The 25,451-nt window shown below is 42.7% G+C and overlaps 1 protein-coding gene across 4 annotated transcripts in view; it reads right to left on the minus strand.

The window, feature by feature from the left end:
• Positions 1 to 11,567: 11,567 nt before the first annotated feature.
• The window catches only part of SLC16A3 (solute carrier family 16 member 3), a 31,271-nt gene continuing 17,387 nt past the window's right edge, over positions 11,568 to 25,451 (minus strand). For all 4 annotated transcript variants that reach the window (XM_026654621.1, XM_026654622.1, XM_026654623.1 and 1 more), the window contains exons 2-5: positions 18,681 to 18,923; positions 18,113 to 18,256; positions 16,958 to 17,725; positions 11,568 to 12,982 (exon numbers count right to left, since the gene is read on the minus strand). In XM_026654621.1, coding sequence (XP_026510406.1) covers positions 12,696 to 12,982; positions 16,958 to 17,725; positions 18,113 to 18,256; positions 18,681 to 18,903 — 1,422 coding nt within the window. In that variant the 5' untranslated portion in view covers positions 18,904 to 18,923 and the 3' untranslated portion in view covers positions 11,568 to 12,695. The remainder of the gene's footprint in view (positions 12,983 to 16,957; positions 17,726 to 18,112; positions 18,257 to 18,680; positions 18,924 to 25,451) is intronic.

The following is a 25,451-nucleotide window of genomic DNA, read 5'->3' on the forward strand; positions in this document are numbered from 1 at the left end:
CCCCGTGGGGAGAAGCTGCTGGGGGCTTTTCGCCTCCCTATTCCTCCCCGGGAACTTGGGGGAATTGAAAAGGAAGACAGCTAACAGCTTACATAAGGAACACACTGTCTACACAGACACTGGGTCGCCCTACATACACCAACATAACCCCTACACCTCTTGTTGAGGTGATTTTATTCTGTCTGCATTAGCAGGGGAGTTAAATCAGCAGGGGGAGTATTTCAGTGTGTACACTTCCACTTTTTTGTCAACAAAAGCTGGCTTTTATCAACAAAATGGTGTGGTGTAGACAAGGGTTAGTGGTCTTTTCATGTGTGTGTATGTAGTGTTTACAGAAGAGGTAAGCACCTCTCACTTCCTCTATTTCTTAATATGTTAACATTTTTATGGAGTTATATTGCTGCAGCTGGGCTCTCACTATATGACTATGAATTTTAAATTGGCATAGGGAAAGAAGTAAATTGTCACCACCCATTTAAAACAAAAAGCATATGGATGTTATTGCTGGTCTGTAGGCTGACAAAACTGTAGAATTCCAGTTTTCTGGTTTCATCGGCTCCAAAAGCCACAGCACACAGTCACTCCAAGCTATGCACAGCACATTCAGCAGCCCTCTATGGGGAAAAGCCCAGTATAAAATTTAGATATCAAATAACTTTTCCAATACTGATTGCTACTAATGGATGAACAAAAATTGAAATAGCTGGTTGTATTTGTCATATTATTGACATTTATTTGCTATGTATCACATTACATTTTTTAAACAAAATTATATTTTTTTCTTGTGATGCCACCTCTCCAGTACAATAATTTTGCTAGTAAAAATAAGGTGATTCTAACAACTTTTTGTCCCCATGTTTAATAATTTTTAGCTGAAATTTAGAGAACTCAAAATTATTTTGACTGAACAACAGAGCATTAACTTTTTTCACCATTTTTTTTTTTACTGTCCCTTAGCTTTATAGCAGATCCTTCCTTTGCCATTGGCACTGCTATCTGCTTCTCACTCATTCAGTACTAATTTATCTGAGGGAAACAGAAAACATTGGCAGCTATCTAATTTTCATAGTGTTCAGCCGTATGGTAAGCTACTCAACCTAATTTGAGGGAAGCATAACCAACAAGAACTTAGTCCTACAACAGAAATTAGGTTCCAGAATTTACTGATTTAGACAAATTGATATTAAGGCTCCAAAGTGTTTTGCTGCTAGGAAACATAGCATGCCCGTTATTAAATTAACCAGTAAAACTTCAATTTCTATTTTTACAAAGTAGTAACAAATAATCACTGGAATTACAATCACTGTGTAATAATACTGAATGAGCTCTTGCTCCATATCTATACCACAGCCTTATATTAAGAGACCATTAAAAGACTTTAGCTTCTATCAGCATCCATTAGTGCAGGCCCTGGTTCTGTAGCGTCCCATTGACACCACTAGCAGATGCCAATGCAGGAGTGTTGCCTAAAGATGCACGGTTAAGTACTCAAGTTAGGCTAGGGTTACCATATTTCAACAATCAAAAAAGAGGACATGGAGTGCCACCCTAGCCCCGCCCCAGCCCCGCCCCTCCCACTTCCCGCCCCCCTCAGAATTCCCCTACCCCCCTACCTGTCCCCCCCCCACCCTAACTGCCCCCAGGACCCCACCCCCTATCTAAGTCTCCCTGCTCCCTGTCCCGACTGCCCCAACCGCTCTCTACACCCCCTTCTCCCCACAGCCCCCCCCCACACCCCCCACCCTCACCCCCCCCGTTCCCTGTCCCCCGCCTGCCCCAACCGCTCTCTACACCCCCTTCTCCCGACAGACCCCCCCGAAACCCCGACCAATCTAACCCCCCCGTTCCCTTGCCTGCCCCAACCGCTCTCTACACCCCCTTCTCCTGACAGCCCCCCCAGAACCCCCGCCCAATCTACCCCCCCGTTCCCTGTCCCTTGCCTGCCCCCCCCCACCAACCAGGCCAAGGGAGAGCTGCGGGCTCCACATGCAGCCAAACAAACAAGGTGCTGCTCTGCGGGGGAGGAGGGAGCGGGAGAGGGGGAGGGACTCTGGCTGCTAGAGGCCCCAGTGGCTGCGAGCAGCTTTCAATCAGGCACAGCCATCCAATCACCCATGCCACACTCTGCATGAGGGGGAAGGTGAAAATCCCGGACACTTCTACCTTATTAGACATCCCCCCCGACGGCCATTTAAAGCTAAAAAAGACGGACATGTCCGGGGAAACCCGGACGGCTGGTAACCCTAAGTTAGGCCCTGTTAGTGTTAAGTTGCATTCACACTTTTCATTCCCCCTTCGATGCATGCAGCATTATGAAAGACTTTAAATGTTACATGTGTTTTCAAATACCTTAGATACACTTGGGCTATGTCTACCCTATAGCTTATGTCGGCATAACTTATATTGCTGGGGGGGGGGGGAAATAAATCACTCCCTGAGTGACATAATTTACGATGACAAGCATTGGTGTGGACAGCGCTATATCAGCGGGCGAGCTCTCTCCCATCGGCATAGAGCAGTTACATTAGAGAGCTTACAGAGGCGTAACTGCATCAGCAGGGCCGGCTCTAGGCACCAGCAAAGCAAGCAGGTGCTTGGGGCGGCAAATTTGCAGGGGCACAAGAATCCAGCATGGGAGCTGAGACCCAACAGGGAGCCCTGGGAGCTGTACTTCCTTGGTTAGCTCCCTGCCTATAGAGCCAGCCCTGGAGCAGGGAAAGAACTACATTTCCCAGCATTCCCTCGGCGGCAATTAACAGGAAAGGGAGGGGAAAGGAGCATGGAACTGAAACCTCATGCTGCAGCTTGCTGTAAATGGTAGGGACAGAGCCACCTCTAGGTTTTTTTGCCACCCCCCCAACCCCAGCCCTGGGCTCCCCCCACACCCCCTGCTGCCCCAGCTCTGGCCCCCACCCGCACCTCCTGCCGCCCCAGCCCTGGGCTCTCCCCCCACCCACATCTCCTGCTGCCCCAACCCTGGGCTCTTCCCCCACCCAAGCCCTGGGTGGACTAAATGGACATTGCACCTCTCTCTCTGAAGCCTAGCAAGGCAGGTATGTGGATCCCACTAGGATTTAAAATGAAAAGTAAGGGAGGGGAGGCTCTACTAGACTGGGCAGTTTTAGATACAGTACCAGGCACGTAGGAGGATTTACACTTCTGAGCCATGAAAGCAGAAATTGACTTTTCTTTTCCAGATTTAGCTAATATTCAGAAAGGGAATCCAGCACCTGCCTTCCAGATTTGAACACCCTCAAAATTCAGGAGTGCTCAAGCTCAATTTAGGCAGCTGTTACTTCATTTCTCTCAAATCAAATATACTGATCCACTGTAACTTGCTGTAGAAAAAGTAGAATAAATTGAGCAAGAAATGCTTCCCAGTGGTTATTAGGACTAGAATTGCTATTTTCAACAGCCATTGCTTTTTTTTTATTATTATTATTATTATTTTGTAAGTTTTAGTTTTATTTGTTTAAAAGGAAGACAGTGATATTGCATTGGCAAATTCCCCATAGAAACAAAGAATGGAATAAACGAATAATAAAGGCACCTCAACTTTTCCTCATTTATGTAGGACAGTCTTATAATATGCATCCAGATGGCCTTCAATCTCACAAGCTGAAAATTGTTCCACTTTACTGCAGTTCTGTAACCATATGGGAACCAATCCTGTCTGTGTTCTGTGCACATCCAAAATTCCTGCTGAATGACCCGCCCTGGGAGCGAGTTACCAGTGACCCAGGGCTGAGGCAGTAGGAGGGTGCAGTGGGGGGGAAAAGAGGCAGCAAAAAACCTAGAGCTGGCCCTGTGCATCAGTGCAGGTGTGCCACTGTAAACTCTCTAGTGTAACCGTATCCTTAGACTAATTTTGTCCTCCTGCTGCGTGACATATATGCCAACAACTAACTGTCAGGGTTAGGAAGAAATTCCCCATGGACCTATACCATCCTCTGAAGCATGTTAGCACTGGTCACCTTTAGGTAACAAGCTAAACTAGACAGATGGTCTGAACTGGTATGGTAATTTCTGTGGTCACAGTGTACAAGGAGAACCTTCTACCTACAACCTCCAGTATAGACTTTATAGCTGTAATATCACCATCTACTTACTTTACTTCTCTGTGCCCTGCTGTCAGGTTTCACAGTGGGGTGTTCCTACTGGCCATAACAGCAGGCCTGTTCTCTGAGCCTAGGCTTAGGACCACCCTTCAGGAAAAAAAACCTCCAGCATTCTCTGCCTCCAAAACTGTGCAGATGGCAGAGCCCAGGGCTCCCTTTCCGGAGGAGTTTTCCATATTATTTAAAAATCTTTTGTAACGTAAGTAAGTTTGTTTGTTGGCTTCAAGGTTTTCTCAAAACCCCTAAACCCAACATTTTCTTTTGGCTTTCTGAGGAGTGTTTCAATGGTAGCAGCTTCCCACCCAACTCAGAGCTAGCAAACAGAGAAGCGGGGAAGCAGAACGGCAACAAATATGCCCAATTTTCACTCCACCACCACCCCTGGCAGGCCTCCGGGGGGGTAAAGGTGAGGCATGAAACTGACATGTTGGTAAGGAAAGAATGCAATAGGCAGCAGGGTGACCAGACTAGGGAGCCAGGAGTTTGTGACTATGGGTAAGTTGTTTTTCCCCCCTACATTTTTCGCATTACTCTCACTGTTAAAACATTGCACTTTATTTCTAGTCAGAATTTGTCAAGCTCCACTTATGCCTTGGTGGATCTTCTATCTTTTGTCTGTTGGATTGAAAGCCCAAGATCAAAATTTTGTTCCTCATGTAGGCACTTATAAATCGGGATCAAATCACACTTTAACCTTTGCTTTAAAAAGCTAAATAGAGTGATCTCTTTGAGCATGAGCCTTTCATAAGGTGTGTTTTCCAATCTTTTAGTCAATCTTGTAGCTTCTCTCTGAACCAGCTCCAATTTACCAACATTCCAGTGCCAAATACAGAGGTAATATAACCTCCCTATTCCTACTTGAGATTCCCCATTTATACATCCAAAGATTGCATAAGCCTTTTTGGCCACAGTGTCACACTGGGTGCTCCTGTTCAGCTGCTTAGCCATCAAGATTTTCAATCTTTTTCAGTGTGTCTCCTTCCCATGATAAAGTTCCCCTTTCCTATAAGCATGGCCTACATTCTTTGCTTTTATATGTATACATTTGGCTGTATGAAAATAGTGTCTATCTGTGCCCAGCTTACCAAGTGATCCAGCTCACTGCTCCAGTGACATATCCTCATTAGTTAACGTTTGCAGATAACACAAAGATGGGGGAGTGTTATCAGTTCTCAGTTTTCATCCAAGTCACTGATAAAAATATTAAATAGCATAAGTCCAAGAACCAATCCCTGTGGAAGCCCACGAGAAACACACAGGCTTAATGATGAGGATTCCCCATTTATAATTACATTTTGTAACCCGAGATACGGTGGGTGAGGTAATACCTTTTATTGGAACAACTTCTGTTGGAGAGAGAGACAAGCTTCCATGCTACACAGAGCTCTTCTTCAAGTTTGGGAAACTTATTCAGAGTTGCAGCACATCAGTATATAAAATCTTGGTCCAGAGCTTGTATTATCTCTTGGTGAACACATTCTTATGTTATGCAGCAGCCAGCTGATGATGTGGTCTGAAAAACTAGTCAATAGCTAACTATATGGAAGTACATGTTCGCTTAAAAATATATATAAGTTTAATTATAGGCCATATCCACATAGAGAATTTGCTTCTAACACCCCCACTCCGGCCTCTGTGTACCATTTATTTATGCTGCTTCCTGATGAGCCTGGGCATAGGATGCATCCTGGAGTGGACCTGAGGGCAGAGGATGGGGTGGCGGGGATGTTGTGGGGCTGAAACTCACACCATTGCAGTCATTCTTTCTTGCACTGCCAGCTGTAGGCAGCCTTGGGGAGGGTACTGTAACTTAAAGCAGCCTGTCCTCACAGTAGCTTAAGTTACACCAGAAGCTGTTGTGGGTCTTGTAGAACCCAGGATTGGGAGAGTACAAAAGTAGCTCTAAAACCCCTTTGCCCTCCTCTCCTTGGGTTACCCCTCTTTAAGGCACAGTACAGAACCTCAGCCAAAGACAATGCCTCAATCTACCAAAAATAAAATGCTTTCCCCTCGCCTACTATCCCAATTTCCTCACAGGAAAAGCTTGTGAGAACAGCTAGGCTTTGGAACATGCCCCGAAGCTCAATGAATCTGGCCTCCTTTGGAGCAGGAGGGCTAAGTAGTTTTTCATACCTGAGGCTTCCTCACTGGGACTCTCCAGTACTATCCCCTCCCATTTAGAGGATGTTTGTTTGAGCAACCAAGCTGATTACAATTATCAGAGTATCATATGAGGATAGTGACAGGTCCCTATGTCAGCCAACAGTCAAAACACTTCGGGTTTCCATCATATGGAAACGAACCGGAAGCCAATGCAGACTACAGCTTACAAATGTAACATGCTCTCTACAGAAAACACTGTAAAGATGTGGCCTCCTCCTGGGTGCACCCATGTAGTTTCAGGACAGCTCTGCAAATGGCCCCTGTCCGCAGTGTCCTTTTTGGGTAATCTAAAGGTCTCTATGCCAGCATGTCCTCAAATTTATCAACATAATTAAACAGATGGCAAAAGTCCATAACCAAAAGTTCCACAACATAATCGATGTCCTCCCAGTACATGTAGTCTTTTCTAGTCCATCAACAGAGCACATACCAAATGCCAGTGTCTTCCACCACACCTGGGCTCTTCTTTAGTCTGCCTCTATCCTTCTGCCAAGACTGCCACCCTGAGCCCTTCCTTCTGGAATACAATGCTGCTCTTCCTAGCAGGAACTCATGCAGCCTCTCTGCTAGGCGCCTCATTATTCCTCTCAGGCACAGCTTTCCAGCAAGGACATGCCAGCAGGTAAGGTCAACTGCTGCTCCCCCTGCCTTCAGCCCTCTCCTGTCCTTGGCTCCAGGTCTCCAGCTTGGAGCCAGCAGGCATCTCCTGCTGCTGCTGCTCCACCCGTCTTTAGTCCTCCCGCCCTGGTTTTCTTGCTTTGCTGCCCTTTCCCAGGAACCATCTTCTCTCTGCGATCACTCTGATCTCCTGTTCTGTCTTCTCCTAACTGACTCTCCAGGCCTCTTACAGCTCCCCAGCTGCTGCCCTGCTCTTTTAATTGGCCCAGACATGGAGTACCTAGACTGGAACAGGAGAGCGGAGCCCAGTTTCCTTTAAGGAAGCAGCTACTCTGAAAGAATTGCCACATTCTGTATTAGCTCCAGGTTCCAAATGGTCTTAAGGTATAGTCCCATCTAACGTACATTCGGTCATTAAATTGGGAGGTGACAAAGGTCTGGATCACTGTGCTGAGGTCCCCATTTCCAAAATAAAATATTGCTACCTAGTAGGTGAGTGCAGATGAAGACAGCATTCTATTCCTATGATGCTATAGGCAGTATCCAGCAGCAAATGAACAGCCAGCAGGCCCCACAAGTTGTAAACCTGAGTATCAAAGAAACTCCTCACTCAAGGTAGCTAATTTTCCATAGCTTATTTTCTGACACTGTAACATTGACAACAGAATAAATATTTATTCACTACATTTGCAACAGTTGACTATAAAAGCATAAAACAAATCTAAATATAAATCCACACACCTTACATTCAAGTGCATTTACTAAAAAGCAGGGACAAAAAGTGATCTTACTTGCATGAAACTGACATGCAAACTCCCCTCCCCCCCTTCCCAACACAAATAAAACAGCCACAAAAATTCTGCACTTACAATTTTGTAAGATACAAGAGCTTTGTTCTTCTGGAAACCCTCCATCACCACAGCCTGGCCTTAAACTAAAGCTGCTCTTTGGGAAATACAAAGGCATACACTTGAGTGTGATGGAGGTTTGTTTGTTTTAGAAATAATTTGCATACACGCTACAAGGGTGGGGTAGTGTTTTTTTGTTTGTTTTTTGCTTTGATGGGGCTTAATATATATTAACATTACTGACTGCTAGATTTTCCAATCCTAGATGCTAGACATCCCTCATTCTCAGCTCTAGGAGAGCTGGATAATTTACTAGCAGCTAATATTGATTCTGTTGTTACAGTATTTATAAGGAGGAAAAACAAGGCTCCTGCTCACTATTTTAAAGGACTGTTGCATTATTTAAAGATGTTTGGTTCAATCTGTTTTCTTGTATAGCCTCCAAGAGGATACATTATGTTATGTTTTTATTTAGAATTAGAATTAAAAGTAATTAATACTTGCTACTGTGTAGGAGGTGGTAAAGCAGCCTTGGTAAGTCCTCACTTCTCCTTGAAAATATAGAATGTAACTGCTGCTGCTCCTCCACTTTACTTTGGGTTTGCATACGTTTTATATATATATGCACAAACCTATGCAGATACATATTCAGTGTATGTTATACAGACACACACTATATTTCTTACATAAGGAAATTTAAGGGCCCAAGATAAAGACAAAATCCAATCTAGAATATTTAACCATAATCTCTATTGTAAACAATATACAGACGGTACAAAGATGAAAAAACTTAAAAATTAAAATGTACTGTATATTGTACACCAAAAGAGCGAGTTTTTTTTCTGTTCCTCACTATTTTAAAAGAAAGCAGTGTAAACTTCTTCTACAATATTGCACTTAGATTTTGCATCTGTATATTCAGATGGTTTCCCCCATAAGCCAGTTAAATGTGTTCTCAAACCATAGGTCCAGAAAAATTGTAATTGTTCAAATATTTTGGGATGCAAAAGAAGTATTGGCTTCTCTGCAATTTGAGAGTTAAATTTTTTTTTTCAAAGCGTAAGAAGATGTGCTAGTCTGCAAGACCCTGTCTCCTATGCCCTTAAGGTTTGCTAAACAACATGGAATGTTATAAAAATACATTGTGAATATCTGGTGTGCTACTGATTTCAATCACATAAAAGTTACATAACTTGACTCCATTGAGGTCTGGTGCTACTATTGAGGCACTATGCCCCCCAAGTGAAGTAGTTACGGGCTACACCTCATGTTCTGCACTTTAAAAAGTTGGACCTATAGCATGTGGAAGTTAAAACAGAAGTAGCATTTCAGAGTAAGTGTTTTTATAAAGTTATTTCTTGTCAATTTATAGTAAATAGAATACTTAGTTTTGCAAAATGTAATGGCTCTAAGGAAACATTTTCCCCTTTCTCATGTCTGATATATTTTCCAGTTACTGTTTTTAAGGTAGCACTGGAAAACCTAAGAACTGGCATTTTTACAGCATTAGGAGAAAACAATGGTGTATAGAATAATTCTCCAGGGGAACGGCATGGCTCACGAACTGGTGTAGGAAAAGCTTATACCTATTTTCATTGCCTCAGTGATATGTTCTGAGAATGTGTTAACTTGTCCTTGGTAAGAGGTTAAGATACAGAAAGAATAAATATATAATTTAGAGTCTTAGGATAAGTCGCCCTATATTAGTTCGATTTACAGTCACCGCAGTAATTACTGCAGTGGTGCTTGTCCATACTACACTCATTGGGTCGGTGGTTCATGTCCACAGTAGGAGTGCTTCCACTGACCTAAGAGGGGCAGTGTGGGGAAACTGGGAAAGCCCAGTCTCTCAACTCCACTGGCAGCTCCCTTCCGGGAGACTAGCTGCCACACAGGCTCCTGGGTTCCTGGCAGGCTGCCCCTCACCCTCTGCTCCCCATTCTCCACTGGGGTAAGGGGTGGGCCTCCCTATTCCCTGCCAGGAGAAGGGGGAAGCTGCCCAGGGCTTCTTCCCCCTCCCCCCACCTGCTCCCTGCCAGAAGCCAGACAGCCTAGTTAAATTCAACACCATTCAGCAACTGCCCACTAAACTCAACTGAAATGAGACCCAAGTGTTACAACCCACAAGAGACTAGACTTATGCGCCACCGGCACATCCTCTGCAGCCTTTCCTTTCCCCAACACCATTTTTATAATATATTTTAATGATTCTCTTCATTCATCAAAAAAAAAAAAAAAAAAAAGTGTTCTGCATAAGGCTATGATTTAGTCATGGGTATTTTTAGTACAAATCATGGACAGGTCACAGGCAAAGAAAAATTCACAGCCTGTGACCTATCCATGACTTATACCCATGACTTAATCTCAGGGAGCAGGCACTGCTAGGAGGAGCGCTCTGGGGGGGCACCCTGGCAGGGCCTGCTATGGGGAGGCACCTCAGGGGGCCGCTGCTCAGCAGGGGGGCCAGGGGCACCAGGTGCCACAGGCCGCTGACCGTGGCTGCTCCTGCCACCCCCGGGACCGCTGCTCACATGGTCCCCGGGGCCAGCCACACTGGCTGCTGCTCGGGTGGTCCCCAGGGCCAGCTGCCCAGGGCCATCCAAGCAGTGGCTGGTGCGGCTGGCCCTGGGGTCCCCTGAGCGCCTGGCTGTGGAGCTGCTTCAGCAGTGGCCTGTATGGCTGTCCCCAGGGCTACCTGAGCGACCTTGGGGTCAGCCACACTGGCCACTGCAGAAGTCACAGAGGTCGTGGAAAATCACAGATTCTATGACTTCCATGACCGACAAGGAACCCTAGTTATGCGTTGGGTTAAATCCCATTGAAATTGGTGGGCATAACAGCTGCCTTTCCATTCAGGCTAAATGAGGGAGCAGTTAAATGCCTCTTTGTTTAATAATAGCTGAAACACTAGAGGCCACTGTCCAAAACACTGAACTCCATGGTAAGGCTGATTAAGAGGAAGCTATGCCATGCGGTCTGAGGGATTGCCTAGGGACTCACATAGCAAATGTAGGGACTAGGGCATTGATTGGTGGAGCTGTTTGTGTCTATTTGGAGTGTTTTTAGCGCAAGAAATGAAAACACCAAACAGCAGGTCCCAGGGCAGAAAAGCCAAGGACACAGGCAGAACAAGCACTGGGAGCATAGTGCTGAGAAAAGCTAAGGCCAGGTCTACACTATGGGAACTATATCAACATAGCTATGGTGCGCTAGCGATGCGGGCATAACCCTATAGCATAACTACAATGACAAAAGGTCCTCCTCTCTCCACTGTAGGAGCACCACCTCCCTGAGCAACCATAGCTAGACTGACAGAAGCACTGTTTTGCCAACCTAGATGCTTCTATACCAGGAGGTTAGGCTGGCATAGCTATGTTGCTCAGGGAAGTGGATATTTCCCACCCCCCCAAAGTGACATAGCCCAAAAGCTCTCTCTCTCAGGCCTAGTCTACTCTTAAAATTTAGGTCAACATGGCTAAGTGATTGGAAATGGGGCTTGGACTTGTAAGCAGGGACACTGAATGCAGCAGGACTCAAACAATAAGAGACAAGGAAACAGGACTTTGTACATTCTTTGTAAATAAAAAAAGATTGCATCAAATAAACCACCTGACTCCATCACCAATTTTACCTCTGAAAATTCCAAGACTCCAAATTTTTATCTAACTGATCAGGTCAAAAGGGGTGTAATGCACGAATAGGGCCAAATCCTGCTCACCTTACTTATCCAATTAGTTTTATTAAAGTCAGTGAGACTATATACAGGGGTGATAGATAGGATGACCAGATGTCCCATTTTTAAAGGGACAGTCCTGTTTTGGGGGACTTTTTCTTATATAGGCGCTTATTGTCCCCTGTCCCATTTTTTCACATTTGCTATCTGGTCACCCTAGTGATAGAGAGATTTTTCCCCTAATGGCATTACATAATGAAAAGAGAGAGTAACTCAGGGAGTTACTTTTAATTATTTTTAGCACTCTGCTTCTTCACATACCCTGAATACTAGCAAAGTCAGCATATTGCTGTACAGAAGTAAGGAGTCAATCTCATGCTGATATCTAATAGCATAGGATGTAACAGCTGCTAGCGTTGTTTGACTTTTCAACCAATTTCAGTAGCAGATGCCTGCATGTGTCAGCACAGTAGTTACCAATAGGAGTCAGTGTATGTGCAGTGCACATAGGCTGTAAAGAAAACAAGGTAAGCCTAGGTAAGGATTAATACTGGTCATTTCATTTTCTTTAGATGCTATTTAGGAATAGCAATTATGTGATTTGCTAAGAACAGGGTCTGAATGCCTTTCAGTGTACAATATTTACAATAAAAATCCCAATTAAGAAAATTACATGTTTAGCTAAAACTCAGAAATACACTTACTTAAAACAAAGTAATAGATATTATTCTTATTATCCAACTTAGATTAGGGCTGAGCCAAAAAAAAAAAAAAAAATCTAAAAACAACTAAAAGTAAGATGTTTCAAAAACCTTCTGGAGACCAGTAAGTTCCTGAGATTTTTTTCCCCTCATCTCATTCCCTCTTTCTCCTTGAGAAAGAACACAGAAAGGGAAGTTACGTTTAATTGTACCACACAAACACAAACAATTTCACCCATATTGAATGAAAATGTACATATCATTCCTCTCTAATTCAAATATATTTTCTTCCAAGTGAGAATTTTCTGGTGATGCATAGCAGGATTTCTACATTTGGTTACAAAGGCTGCTTAGTTTACTTAAAATGTTACAAACACAGAGCTCCACCTCTCACTGATAAATCCAGTTTTAGGTGAAAAGGATTCCTAACAAAGCTTCCAAACAGTGATTTGATTAGCTGATTGGCCCCCAGTTGGTCAAGCAGATGGCCCAGCCCTAAACTAGTTCCGTTTCTAAAATAGTGTTGAAATTATCTCACTCTTCCCTAAATGCTTTGCCACTCATCCGGTGTCACTCACACACACGTTTCTGGGTTAGTTACAACTTCCCCATTTTTTTCAGGTTCATCTTTCAGAAATTGTTCTACTTCAATAGAGTCCACCTTGGCATCTTCAGGTGTTTTGTCTTCGGATTTGTTTAACTCTTCTCTTTCTGCTGCCTCCTCTTTTGTTTGTGGCACTTCTGATTTTTTCTTAACACAGAAGAAATTTCCTAAAGCCATCACAAGGGCTGAAGTAACAACTTCAACTCCAGCAATAATAAAAACAAACATATACCTGCCTGTTGCATCCAAGAGTTTGCCTGAAAGACAAAATTCACAGGTAATTAACAAAAAATGCTTCTCTTGTAATGAAGTTAATAAGATTTTATTTTATTTTATTTTTTTTTTAAACAAAATTAATTTTCCAAATGATTCTTGAAGTGAAAAATCTTACAGGAGTACTGGCATTTTGAGGTAAGATTTTCAAACGTGCCTAAAATTTGGGAACATAGGTCCCACTGAAAGTCTGTTCCCAAATCACTTAGGTGCTTTTGAAAAATTTACCCTTGAAGTCCAACTGATTTTTAAAATGAGTCAAAATAGTTTCACATACATTATGTGCCCTGGGGTTCCTGGCTAATGTCAGTGGTTTTACAGTTGCCCTTTCCTATTTTTTAAAATGTTTTTTTCCCTCCCCTGTTTTGTGTCAAAGACCCACCCTAACAAAAGGGGATAACTGCCAAGCTAACTATGGCAGGAGGTGGGGTTGGGGGTGTGTGAAACTGACTGTATACAATGTGCTGTCAAATGGACAAGGTAAGCAAACTGAAAAAAATAACCAATTTCTTTCAACTCTATTAATCTTACATAACAATTTATAACAAAATACCAGAAAGAAGTGTGATTTTTAAATCAATGTTGGGTTCTTTTTCAGTGACATATAAAGGGTCTGATTTTGCATCCTTACCTTCACCATGCTTCTCTGTTTGCACATGAAATTTTCCAGGCCCATTGTTTACATTTAGAAATCTATGTACCTGATTGCACTTGCGAATCATAGAACTTGAAGCAGGCTGACCAGATAGCAAGTGTGAAAAATCGGGACCGGGGGTGGAGGGTAATAGGTGCCTATATAAGAAAAAGCCCCAAATATCAGGACTATCCCTATAAAATCAGGACATCTGGTCACCCTAACTGGAAGGGACCTCAAGAGGTCATCTAGTCCAGTCCCCTGCACTCAAGGCAGGACTAAGTATTATCTAGACCATCCCTGACAGGTGTTTGTCCAACCTGCTCTTAAAAATCCCCAATGATGGGGATTCCACAACCTCCCTAGGCAATTTATTCCAGTTCTTAACCACCCTGACAGTTAGGAAGGTTTTCCTAATGTCCAACCTAAACCTCCCTTGCTGCAATTTAAGCCCATTGCTTCTTGTCCTATCCTCAGAAGTTAAGAACAACAATTTTTCTCCCTCCTCCTTGTAACAACCTTTTATGTATTTGAAAACTGTTATGTCCCCTCTCAATCTTCTCTTCTCCAGACTAAACAAACCCAATTTTTTCAATCTTCCTTCATAGGTCATGTTTTCTAGACCTTTAATCATTTTTGTTATTCTTCTCTGGACTTTCTCAAATTTGTCCACATCTTTCCTGAAATGTGGCACCCAGAACTGGACAGAATACTCCAGCTGAGGCCCAATCAGCATGGAGTAGAGCGGAAGAATTACTTCTCATGTCTTGCTTACAATACTTTTGCTAATACACCCCAGAATGATGTTTGCTTTTGTTGCAACAGCATATTTAGCTTGTGATCCACTAGGACCCCCAGATCCCTTTCCACAGTACTCCTTCCTAGCCAGTCATTTCCCATTTTATATGTGTGCAACTGATTGTTCCTTCCTAAGTGGAGTACTTTGCATTTGTCTGAAGTAAATAGGATGAAATTCCATAAGGACCATTTCTCCAGTTTGTCCAGATCATTTTGAATTTTAATCCTATCCTCCAAAGCACTTGCAACCTCTCCCAGCTTGATATCATCCGCAAACTTTATAAGTGTACTCTCTATGCCATTATCTAAATCACTGATGAAGATATTGAACAGAACCGGACCCAGAACCGATCCCTGCGGGACCCCACTCGTTATGCCATTCCAGCATGACCTTGAACCACAGATAACTGGTTGGAAAATTGTTTCCAGAGAGTAGTTATGCACCCACCTTATAGTAGCTCCATCTAGGTTGTATTTCCCTAGTTTGTTTATGAGAAGGTCATGCGAGACAATATCAAAAACCTTATTAAAGATATACCACATCTACCGCTTCCCCCCTATCCACAAGGCTTGTTACCTTGTCAAAGAAAGCTATCAAGTTGGTTTGACATGATTTGTTCTTGATAAATCTGTGCTGTTATTTATCATATTATCTTCTAGGGGTTTGCAAACTGATTGCTTAATTATTTGCTCCATTATCTTTCTGGGTACAGAAGTTAAGCGGACTGGTCTGTAATTCCCCGGGTTGTCCTTATTTCCCTTTTTATAGATGAGCACTATATTTGCCCTCTTCCAGTCTTCTGGAACGTCTCCCGTCTTTCATGACTTTTCAAAGATAATTGCTAATGGCTCAGATATCTCCTCAGTTAGCTCCTTGAGTATTCTAGGATGCATTTCATCAGGCCCTGGTGATTTGAAGACATCTAACTTGTCTAAGTAATCATGATCTTATACATCCATGTGTCAGAAGTTGTTCCCACAATTATGTGGCTCCAATATGTAGGCACAAACAGGGAGAAGACTGTCTTTTAAAAATATGCTTCAAAATTAGTAGATGCTTGTGTTTTTATAGTAAATGCATTTTTAAAGACATTTAACAGCAATAACTTTTGTCATCAAACAAATATACTTATTGGGAGAGTATTTTAAGACATTTTTCAGCTTGTAGAACAGGGTTTAGGAATGCTCTCTTGTTATAATGTCAACTTTAAAATATACTGTATTGTTTAAATGTCCTGAAACTTGCAAAACAACAAACATAATAAGCTGGGATAGAGCTGACCATGACTCAAGGCAGCTATTGATACATTTCAAAATAAACTATTTGCATGGGCAGATAAAGCCTGTACTACTTACACCTGCCTCTTTTCACTCCTGATAGCATTTTCCCTTCCACCCAAGTGCTGCATTTCATATGCTTTTAGATTTAACTTTCACTTAGCGAGCAAAATCTGGAGCACAGAACTGTCTCACAATTCAGCTTCTTAATTCAATTAAATTCAGGTGGACCCAGGGGTAGGAGTATTATTGAAGTAGTGATTGGGCCCTCAGCTGCTTGAAAAGGTTCTCTGATTTTACAATAGATCCCCCCCCCCCCAAAAAAAAAACAAAAACAAAATCTTACAAATAAAATAAACTGTAGAGTGAAGTTATATTGCATGAAGTCACCACCATATTTTTTTCAAAAAATTATTTTTAATACATGTCACTGTCACCTAATTTGCAGGACTGTGCAGAGCACTCTGCATGGGCTTGCACAGAGGCGGGCGGGTGGATGACATTAGACAGAAAAGGATAATGACCTGGAATGGGTTACCTAGGGAGGTGGAATCTTCTTTCTTAGAGGTTTTTACGGTCAGGCTTGACAAAGCCCTGGCTGGGATGATTTAGTTGGGGATTGGTCCTGCTTTAAGCAGGGGGTTGTACTAGATAACCTCCTGAGGTCCCTTCCAACCCTGATATTCTATGATTCTAAGTGTTGTGTGAAAAAATAATTTCTTTTGATCAGTTTTGAATTTCCCACTTCCTTTTAATTTCCCTTTGTTCTTGTATGATGAGATTGAGAGCTTCTGTTTTCCCTATCTTTTACCACATCAGCTCTTATTGTCTCCTTTCTAAGGTAACAATCCCAATTTTTCAATCCCTCTTCATGAGAGTTTTTTTCATGACACTAATTATTCACTCCGTGAAGTTTTCCTCCTCCTTCAAATTCCCTATGGGGAGGTAGAATCTGTTCCATTGGGTTTTTAAAATAGGGAAAGAGATTTCAGAGATGGGCCTGAACAAACCCCCAAATCCAAACAGGTCTGAACTTTACAAAAGTTGTGAACTTTCTGGCTTAGACCCATCTCTGATTCTAACAGCAATAAGTTATGTGACTGTGTGCATCGTTAGATCAATGGTGTTTACTTCTTGGGTGACTGATGTTACTTGGCTTTCTATCTCTTGTCACACAACACACATAAGTAGGCACCACTGGTTGAACAACACAAATGGTGTTAAACTCTTAATTGAATGGAATATTTACCTGCTGATGGTGGACCGATTAGAACAGCTAGAGCTTCAGCCAGAAGCACCAAGCCAATGGCACTGGAAAATTTCTGAGTACCAACAATAGCCATGAGAACTTCAAACTGAAGAGCACCTACCATTCCATAGGAAATGCCAAAGAAAATGCAGAAGACCGCCAAGCCACCATAATTGGTAGACATGGAACCCATGAGATCTGTAAAACCATTAAAAATCATAGCAAAACTAAAGAGATAAACACAGCGTGGTCTGACCCACTTCAGACCAGCTACCACTCCACAAATAGGCCGGGCAAAGATATCAACGAATCCAAGAATGCTCAGAAGAAAAGCTGATTTGGTGTCTGGATATCCCAAATCCTTGGCATAGCTCACCACAAAGACTGGAGGCACAAAGAGGCCCAGCACCATGATGGAGGCAGCCACAGTGTAGACTAAAAAACCAACATCTTTAAAGACACTGAAATCCAGAAGCTTCTTCTTTGTTTTCTTCTCAGTAAGTTCTTTAGCAGCTTCAGATTTCTTAGGAGGCTCCAAAGGCCTCATTAATGCCCCACAAACACAGCAGTTGAGCAGCATTCCGCCCAGTATAAGGAATCCCCCTCGCCAGCCATACTCATGTTGCAGTATTTGCCCCAGAGGAGAGAGGGTACAAAGAAACACAGGGCTTCCAGCAGCAGCAAGCCCATTAGCTAAAGGGCGGCGTTTGTCAAAGTAGCGATTTAACATGATGAGCGATGGCTGGAAGTTGAGTGCCAGACCCAAACCTGAAACAGAGAGCACACAAAAGTCAGGCGTCAGCTGCAGTGTCTATATAAAAATCTCCACCGTTACAACATTCTTTGATTCACAAATACGGACAAAAAAAGGTCAGGCTTCTCTTATGTCAACTGGAGGAAAGATTCCAGAATAATCAAAAACCATTAAAAATGTTCCATCATAATATTATTCCTGCACGCAATGGCTAACATAACAGAAGAGTTAACATTTGTTAGAACTAGTCTGACTAGTTCCTTCCAGGTTGACTTGGGCTCTTCAGAGAGGCCCATTATTGAGGATCTAATGCTTTAGGTGTTTGCCATTGATACCAGTGTGAACGTCGGAATCTGAGATGGAGCTAACTTGCGTATTGTCAGTCACCCACACCTACTTACCAGTAATGACACCCGCAGTGAGATAGAGCTGAATGATGCTGGTACAGAAGGAAGCTGTCACCATCCCCAGCGAAGCAAAGAGCCCTCCAACCAGCATGACTGGACGACAGCCAAACCAATTGACACACATGCTACACAGGGGACCTGAGCAAGAGGAACAAGAATATGCTTGATACAGTAACCAGGACAATCCAGTTTCTCTATTGATTTAATCTATATATTTGCATTTCTTCCCACACTTTGTGCACATCTTCAAGCCACTCTGGTGGCACCATCTCCTCTCTGGTAACTCTCCATACTCAGCACTTTGCAGCTTCAGAGTGCTGTGAAACTTTCTTTTTCTACTGAGGATGATGAAAAGGAAGTTACAGAGACTCTCTTTTTATAGACATGATGGATGTACCCAGGGAACTGACAATTCATATGTTGCCCCATAGTTAATTTTTTCGAAATGCCTGTTTTGCACACAGATTAACTATAAGCACTTAAGACCTTTCCTTCTAATGTGAATTTTATTTGTCTGTTTGCGTCCCAGACTACATTGTTTTAAAAACAGATATAAATTTACCTGTTCCATAGAGCATAGCCAGTAGAATGGAGGAGATCCATGCTGTGTCACTGTATCCAACACCAAACTCCCGGATAAGCTCTTTAAAGAAGACACTAACAGCCTTTGGAAAGGCATAGGAAAATCCAGTGATGACAAACCCTCCAAAGAGAACGGCCCAGCCCCAACCCCCATCAGGGGCTTTGACACCAGATGGAGCATCATCAACCACCACAGCTCCCATAGTGAAACTCAATGGGTTGCCTAAGAAATAATAAAAATACAGTTACTAGAATCCATAGATACATATCGGAATGATAATCCACTCAAGTTTATTCCACAGGAAGGAGGTGTTGTATATGCAGACACATGAAACGTGAGAACATTCTAAATATAGTGGCCGAAGACTTGGGAACAGAGTTGTTGGTTTTTTTTTTTCTCCTAAGAAACAGAAAATCTGTAGCCATTATGCAGAAATGTAATTATTTGGTAGAATTTTAAATGGATATACATCGCAGATCACCTGAAGTTAAAATAGAGAGGATTTCAACCAAAACGATCATTTTATAGAGATCTCCCCTTGTAAGTATTCTCACACTTCTTATCAAACTGTGTGTACTGAGCTATCTTGATTATCACTTCAAAAGTTTTTCTCTCTTACTTAATTGGCCTCTCAGAGTTGGTAAGACAACTCCCACCTGTTCATGCTCTCTGTATATATGTGTGTGTGTGTGTGTGTGTGTGTTCCACTCTATATGCATCCGAAGTGGGCTGTAGCCCACGAAAGCTTATGCTCTAATAAATTTGTTAGTCTCTAAGATGCCACAAGTACTCCTGTTCTTTTTGCGGATACAGACTAACACAGCTGCTACTCTGAAACCAAAGATAAATTCAGTATTTCTTGGTTTCTCTTTGCATATCATAAATATGTTGTTAAGCCCACTTGCTATACAGGAAACTCTGCTTTCCTTATGCTGCGAGGACTGTTTGTCAATAACCTTACAAGACCTTGATGCTAGCAAGGAAGGGTGGTTCAGTGCTTAGGGCAGTAGCCTAGCATTTGGGAGACCAGGGTTAAAGCCTCTGCTCTGCCACAGACTTCCTGTGTGATCTTGGACAAGTCACTCTGTGCCTCACTTCCCCATCTGTAAAATGGGCATGCTAGTACCTCACATGGATGTTGTTAGGATAAATACTTTATATAGCTTTTGAGGCATTCAGATACAATGGTAATGGGTGCGGGGGCAGAGAAATACAATAGATTAGATAGACAGACAGACCTACAGTGGTGACACACCTGCAGGCAATTTTCAAAGAACTAAAAACAGTTATAAATCATAGCAACTGTGATTCTTCAGTAGGATTGAAGGAAGAAACTGCCTCCCCATATTCACCCTCCTCAGGTTATGGGCCTGAGAGTGAGTGACAGGATGAACACTGATGCTGTCACTGTGACAGAGAAGCATAGAGAGTTTGAAAGGAGAAAGGGCCTGTGAGTAAGGGTATGTCTACACCCAGCCGCTAGTTCGGTGGCTGGGAATCGAAGTTCTGGGTTCGACTTATCGTGTCTTGTCTGGACGCGATAAGTCGAACCAGGAAGTGATCGCCGTCGACTGCAGTACTCCAGCTATACGAGAGGAGTACCGCGGCGTCGACGGAGGAGCCTGCCTGCCGCGTGTGGACCGAGGTAAGTTTGAACTAAGGTACTTCGAACTTCAGCTACGTTATTCACGTAGCTGAAGTTGCGTACCTTAGTTCGAATTGGGGGGGTAAGTATAGACCAGGCCTAAGGTACTGGGCTGAGACTCAGGAGATCTGGATTCAGTTCTTGATTCTGCCAGACACTGCCTCTGTGACATTGGGCATGTCACAGAAATTCTTTATGCCTCAAGTCTCTATCTGTAAAGTGCAGATAATACTGTAGTCAACCAGGCCTTGGGGCGGTCAGGCCTAGTGGTTGAAATGAGCATTTTTCCTGCTGGTTATAGCTAGGTCCAGGGTGGGCAGAGTCCAGGAATGAGCCAAGGGTCAGTGCCACAGAGATAGAAGCCAAATGCCAGAGCTGGAAGGTCAACCAGGAGCATAAACCAGAGGCAGAGCTGGGGATTGAAACCAGAAGTCAGAAGCAGAGGGGAACAGGGGCTACAACAGGGACTGGTAGCAAGTTGGAGCAGGGCTGGAACAAGAGCAAGTGCAGCTGTGGGCATAGTACACACTGAGCAAGCCGCTGATTTTTGTTTTTGGTCACATCAGCTTCATCATACAAGGCTAGGACATCCACTTATTTCATTCATTTTTAGCTAAGGTTTTTTTGTTTTGTTTTAAATATATCCTTTCACTCAGGCTAGGATCCTTAAGGACATGCAGCATGGCTTTTTTTGCACTATTCCATTTCCCTGACAGTCTCACTAATCCTTTAGGAAAAAATCAAACTGCACAAGGAGAACATGTGCATCACTATCAGAATCCACAGTATTTCAGGAATAAAATACAACCATTGTAAGTGACGAACACCTAATAAAAGTTTGCCTAGTGATACTGTCTCCCTCCTTGGTTATGGTTGTGATAAGGAATTTTGTTTAAATGGGAAACAAACAAACAGATAATTCAGTCCCGCTGCCCATACTCTCTGCAGAATTCTGCCCTCCTCCCTCATACATTGGGTTTAATCACTGGATAGGGGAAAGACTTTTTGTGGGAGCCTCTTGTTAGAATACTTGAGGTACCTCAGTGGTTCATTAATTTGAATTCATTAGTACCCACTTAAAAAAAAAACAACTTGGTCACCAAATAGATTTTCATTCAGGTGAACTGTCAGAGTGTCCACTGTCACGGGAAAGTCACACTAAAACTATAAAAATTTATTTATAATTTATCTTCTTGCATTATATGGGCCTCCTTGGGGAAAGTGGCATATGATCTTACATAATATATTGTACAAGTGCTCAAAATATGGGATGAGGGCCTGACAAAATAAATTATGCCAGCAGATTATGCTGAAGACACAATAATCCTCTTAACATTCAAATTATGACAGAAATTTTGAGTTAAATGTCAGATAAGCTACAATATATATCAGCATCATTGCACTTCATAAAATTCAAGATAACAAAGCTAAAGAGCCAATTAATAAAGAAGATGGAAACTAGCTCAGTCTGAGGAAGTGTTCAGACTCCTGAATTTAGTATCATACTAAAACAATACATTGAAACTTTCTAGCCCTAAATAGCTTTCCCATAGAAGGAGTTTGTTTTATATGCATGTCACAGGGCGAGTTATTCTTTTAAAGGCAGGTATAGGTCCAGCCCATCCTTCCTCCTAGTTCTGACTCTTTAAGGACATGCAGTATAGCTGTATCCATGTTAGGTGCAGTATATTAGAGAGACAAGGTGGGTGAGGTAACATCGTTCATTGGTCCAGCTTCTGTTGATGCAAGACACAACCTTCTATTGAGAGAGAGAGAGACACAGACAGACAGACAGACAGACACAAGCTTTTGAACAAAAGTTGGTCCAATAAATGATATTACCTCACTCACCTGGTCTCTTTAAGGACAGGCATTCTGGGACTTGTAGTTGCATGAAAAGTCATATGACAGCAGTCTTTAAGAAAAGCTTGCGGGGGGGGGACAAGGCTAATATGCTCCGCTCAGTGTGAGGGAGACCCAGGTAAGAAACCCATAGAAGGGAGCTGAAGGAGAAGGCTCATGAGGGAACCTATCTGGAAGAAGATTGAGGAAAGGGTTGGGGAAGAGGCCTAGGGGGATGGCAAGCAAGTGCTTTGGAGATAAGTGAAGCAGGAATTATTTTTTAGGTGGAGTGGACAGCAGCTTCATAGAGCCTAATGTAGAGGGAGGGTTGCCAACTGTCATGATTTTATTGAGAGTCATGTGATAGCTAGTGTTTTTCTTAAAGCCACAGTTCTGGGAATCAAATGAATGTCAGAATCTCAACTTTTAATTTCAGAGTATATTTATAGCTTTCATAATTGCAGAGAAAAGCTTGAAAACAAAAAGGCAAACGGCTCAAAACCTAGAAGGCAAATAAGACCCAACATCTTTTTTTTTTTTTTTTAATCTCATGATTTTGGGGCCTAATTAATGATTTTTGAAAGCTAGGAATTGGCAATGCTGGCACACAGGAGAGGTGTGGAAATGCCTCCAGCCATGGTGGGGGAGCTTAAAAAGAGAAAGCCTTAGACCACAGAGAAAGACTGAAGTAGTGTTTCGTCTCCATTTTCCTGGAGTGTAAGACTGGTCACAGACCTCCCTTTGGGGGTGGGGTCCTACACACCACTCAAAAATTGCCAACCCACCAAATCACCCTACCAGGCAAAGGAAATCTGAAGTGGTGGAGGAATCTGCATGCCAGAGAGGTAAGATGCCCATTACTAAGCAATACTTCTATTCTCTTATGAAATATCAGACAACAGTGATTTTTGATGCATTATGGATTTTGTACTTGGCTCACCGTGCCTTATTCCTGATACATGCACTTCAAAACCAGAGTGTGTAGGCCTAGCTATCTTTTTGGCACAGACTTGCTGTCTAGACAGCTGCGTGCTGAATACATGATCATTCTTAGTCTGAAATGAGTGTCCTTTCTATGACATTTAGACCAGCACTCTGCTACTTGGAAGAAATAATTTCACATTCATGTTCCAGAAATAAACCTGGCAGTGATCATCACTGATCTATTTCACAGGTCTGTTCTTTAAGGGAAAGCTAGCACCACACTCCCCCCACTTTTTTGGGGGGGGGAGGGGGATTCAATTGCAACAGATACCCAACTTCCTGAACACCAGGTATCTAGACCCTAAAACCAGTATAATACCAACAGGCTGTGAAGCATAAAACCCCAAGAAAGTAAATGTATTTTAAACATGGATGCCAATATTTTTAAAGGTATGTGCTTCCTCAATACCTTTTGAATGTTAAGTCACTTTTATTTAGGAGAATAAGCCCCTAATCCTTCAAACACTTAAATGTGCTGAACTTTTACTACTGCGAGTAGTCCCATTAAGTTTGTCTTACACACTTAACTCTGAAATTTTGGAATGGAATTTCCATCTGGAATATAAACTGAAAAATTAAAGAATCCTTTGTGGAAGAAAGAAAACAAAATGCCTTGTAGTAAGAGACTTAAAGAACTCAATCTGTTTATTTTATCAAAAAAGATTGAAACATTACTTAATAACAGTGTATAAGTACCTGGATGGGTAATAAAGGGCTCTCTAATCTAGAAGAGAAAGGCAGAACAAGGCATTAAATATAAACACACACTGAGAAATCTCATGTGTCCAAAAAGAAGTTCTGGAGACACTAGGATACCAAAGACACGTCACGCAGGGGCATGCACAAGGGGCAAGCAGGGGCACCCCCCCCCCCAATAATCAGTGGGGGCCAAGAACTCCAGGCAGGGAGAACAAGCTCCTCAGCCCCCGGGCCCCTCCAAAAGCAATGAAATTTAAATTCCAGCACATGCCTGGCTTCCTAACACTGGGGTCAACAGGAGTGAAGAGACTATATGTACTTTACTGATAATTATTTTTGCACGGCAAGTTAAAATTCATTAATGTATTTAAACTTGGTTTAATACGTTTTGCTAAATAAAACCATACGCCATTCTGTTTCAGTAAATATATTGCCATTCATTTATTTTGTCGCAAAATTAGGTGATTTGGAATTTGTTCCATTCATCATATAGGTTTCTACCAAAATATTTTTCTTGAGCAAATAGCCAAAGTTGGATTGTATTTCCAGTACATGTGCTAGATAAGTTAGCTTCCTGATTCCAGGGTCTTCAGGACTTTGGTGTGCATGTAGAGTGAAGCAACGGCAGGAAAAAGTATTGTTTCCATCATGACATTTTTACAGGAACCCAAGTTTACAAATGACAGAAAGTAATAGAAGACACTTTTTCTATCTTCTCTCCCTCCCCCATGTGCTCTAGTATCTGGATACCCAACTTAAAAACAAACAACTTTTCCTACCACAGACAGGTCACTACTACTTCCTGTAGATATGGTTTTATGTGTGCCTGTACTGTTTCTTTGGTGAATTTACAGCAAAATTCTTTTAAAGGTAATCCTCTGTAAACTGACATAATTTAGTCACTAAAATATCCATCTGCAAAGCCTCACAGGGGCAGATGGATTATTAACTAATCACTGTTAAATGGCAGCACACTTTAATTCTTACTAGAAAAAAAAAATAGAAACAAAATAAGGCTTTGACAGAATTCTTTGTCTCCAGTTAGTCAAGCTGCTCCAAGGCTAAACAATGGGAGTACGAATAATGGAGTAGATGACTCTCTCTAAAATTAGAATTCCCACTCTCTGTCCATCAGGACAAGGAACCTTTTTTAGAAGCTTCTGTGTCTATAGGTGCTGACTCTGTGGGTGCTCCGTGGCTGGAGCACTCACGGGGAAAAATTTTTGGGTGCTGAGCACCCACTAGCAGCCCCCTGCCCCATCAGCTCCCCCCACTGCCTCTGCCTGCTGGCGGGCCCTGCAGATCAGTGCATCCCCCTCCCTCCCTGTGCCTCCTGCCCGCCGCAATCAGCTGTTTCGTGGCATGCAGGAGGCTCTGGGGGGATGGGGCGGAACTGGTGGGAAGAGATGGGGCACGGGTGGAGTGGGGGCAGGAAGAGGCGGAGTGGGGCCTTGGGGGAGAAGGGGTGGAGTGGGAGCAGGGCTTGGGGCAGAGTCAGGGGTCGAGCACCCCCCGGCACTTTAGAGAGTTGGGGCCTGCATCTGTGTTAAGAAAATGTTTTGCTTTCAATCCAGGAAAAC

This window comes from Terrapene carolina, unplaced genomic scaffold (genome assembly GCF_002925995.2).
Source record: "Terrapene carolina triunguis isolate 2854851 unplaced genomic scaffold, T_m_triunguis-2.0 Scaffold192, whole genome shotgun sequence".
Classification (NCBI taxonomy): domain Eukaryota; kingdom Metazoa; phylum Chordata; order Testudines; family Emydidae; genus Terrapene; species Terrapene triunguis.